The 1,694-nt window shown below is 36.5% G+C and overlaps 1 protein-coding gene across 1 annotated transcript; it reads right to left on the reverse strand.

Moving 5' to 3' along the window:
* Positions 1-268: 268 nt before the first annotated feature.
* On the reverse strand, positions 269-437 carry SARC_15549 (hypothetical protein; the record flags this gene model as incomplete). The annotated part of the gene is made up of 1 exon (XM_014290332.1): positions 269-437. A coding segment is annotated over one exon (169 nt), but the record flags the coding sequence as incomplete, so codon positions are not given.
* Positions 438-1,694: the final 1,257 nt, after the last annotated feature.

A 1,694-nucleotide genomic window follows, 5' to 3' on the forward strand; every position in this document is an offset into this window, starting at 1 on the left:
ATATATATATATATATATATATATATATATATATATATATATATATATATATATATATATATATATATATATATATATATATATATATATATTAATAATATATATATATATATATATTAATATATATATATATATATATATACCTGATACCAACATTACAAGGTGCAAATTGGATAGATGGCTGCTACGACCGGATGCTTGAGAAAGGCACCTCTACTATACACCTACATATACATATACAAAATACGATTCACTCTTTCTACCTAATTTATCGATCCGTACATACAGTTTTGGCCACATCCAGATTGCACATGAAGTACAATTTGTGCTTTGACTTTGGGATCACTTCCATATCCGACAGAATCTCATCCAACGTCATGTGCGGTCTCGTTGTCTGGACATATGCCATGATTTCGTCGCTCGGTAATAGTCCACCTCTGCAGCCACAAAAGTGGAATGAAGTCAAAAGATCGTTCCGAAATTGGAAAGTTATGTTCAACACAAGCGATTAATGTCCATATATTGTGTATGGGCCAGTACGTCCGCCCGTATCTAAAGCACCAAAAGTTGACTACAATCGAATATTCAATAAGAGTAGAAATCAGCGATACAATACAAGCCCAGCAATGGATATCCGTAATATACATGTTTTTAAAGTGAGAATTTCTGAACATATCTTATGAACTTGTCACTTGATATTAGGTCACCGTCGACTGAGCACAGCAGCAATGCATCGTCTCATGCGTCCACAGGTGCGTTTGAGGTGGTACAATCTCATACGTATTTGTGTTTTCATATGTACAGAAACGTGAAATACTAGTTATACTATTACTGCTGCAGAGTACGAGTGTGTGTATTGAGGTGACCATACTTTCAAGACATAAGTCGCGCGTAACCAGAGGCCTAAACTAACACTACGCGTATTGGCACACACCTATGCTATGTCTATATTAAGAACACACCTATACTATGTCTATATTTAGAACACACCTATGCTATGTCTATATATAGAACACACATATGCCATGTCTTATTTAGAACACACCTATGCTATCTCTATATTTAGAACACACCTCTTGATTTGCAGCAACGGTTCACTCATTTTGACCTGCAGATGTTGATGATCGGCGGCCTGCAGCACCGTAACGTATCCTCTCGGGAATTCTGAGGGAACAGTGGATTAATGTCAAGCAGCCTAGTCAGCCTTCATAATTAAGGGTACGTCTGCAACGTCGGATTTGAGAAGCAAGTGGATAAATATTGGATACCATAGCGAGTCTTAGAGGTATTGAAAAAGATTGCAACACCAAGCATTAGCAATTCTGAGGGGATGTGGATTAAAATCGAATAGCCTAGTTCGAGGATTCCAGAGAAGCCTAGCTAGCCTCAAGGATGAAGTGTACGCTTGGAACACCTTATTTGTGGAGCAAGTGGATTAATATCGGATACCCTAGCGAGCCGTAGAGGCAGTGAGTAAGATGCAACACCGAACACAAGGATTATACTGGAAAAAACGGATTGATATCGAGTTGCCTAGAAAGTCGTAAAACTCATAAATATAGACGTATCAGTCCATAAAGATATGCAAACACACACGCATATATATATATACGTATATATATATATACATGCATATACATACATACATACATACACACACACATATAATATATATAACATATATGTATAATATA

This window comes from Sphaeroforma arctica, assembly GCF_001186125.1.
Source record: "Sphaeroforma arctica JP610 unplaced genomic scaffold supercont1.6290, whole genome shotgun sequence".
Lineage (NCBI taxonomy): Eukaryota > Ichthyosporea > Ichthyophonida > Sphaeroforma > Sphaeroforma arctica.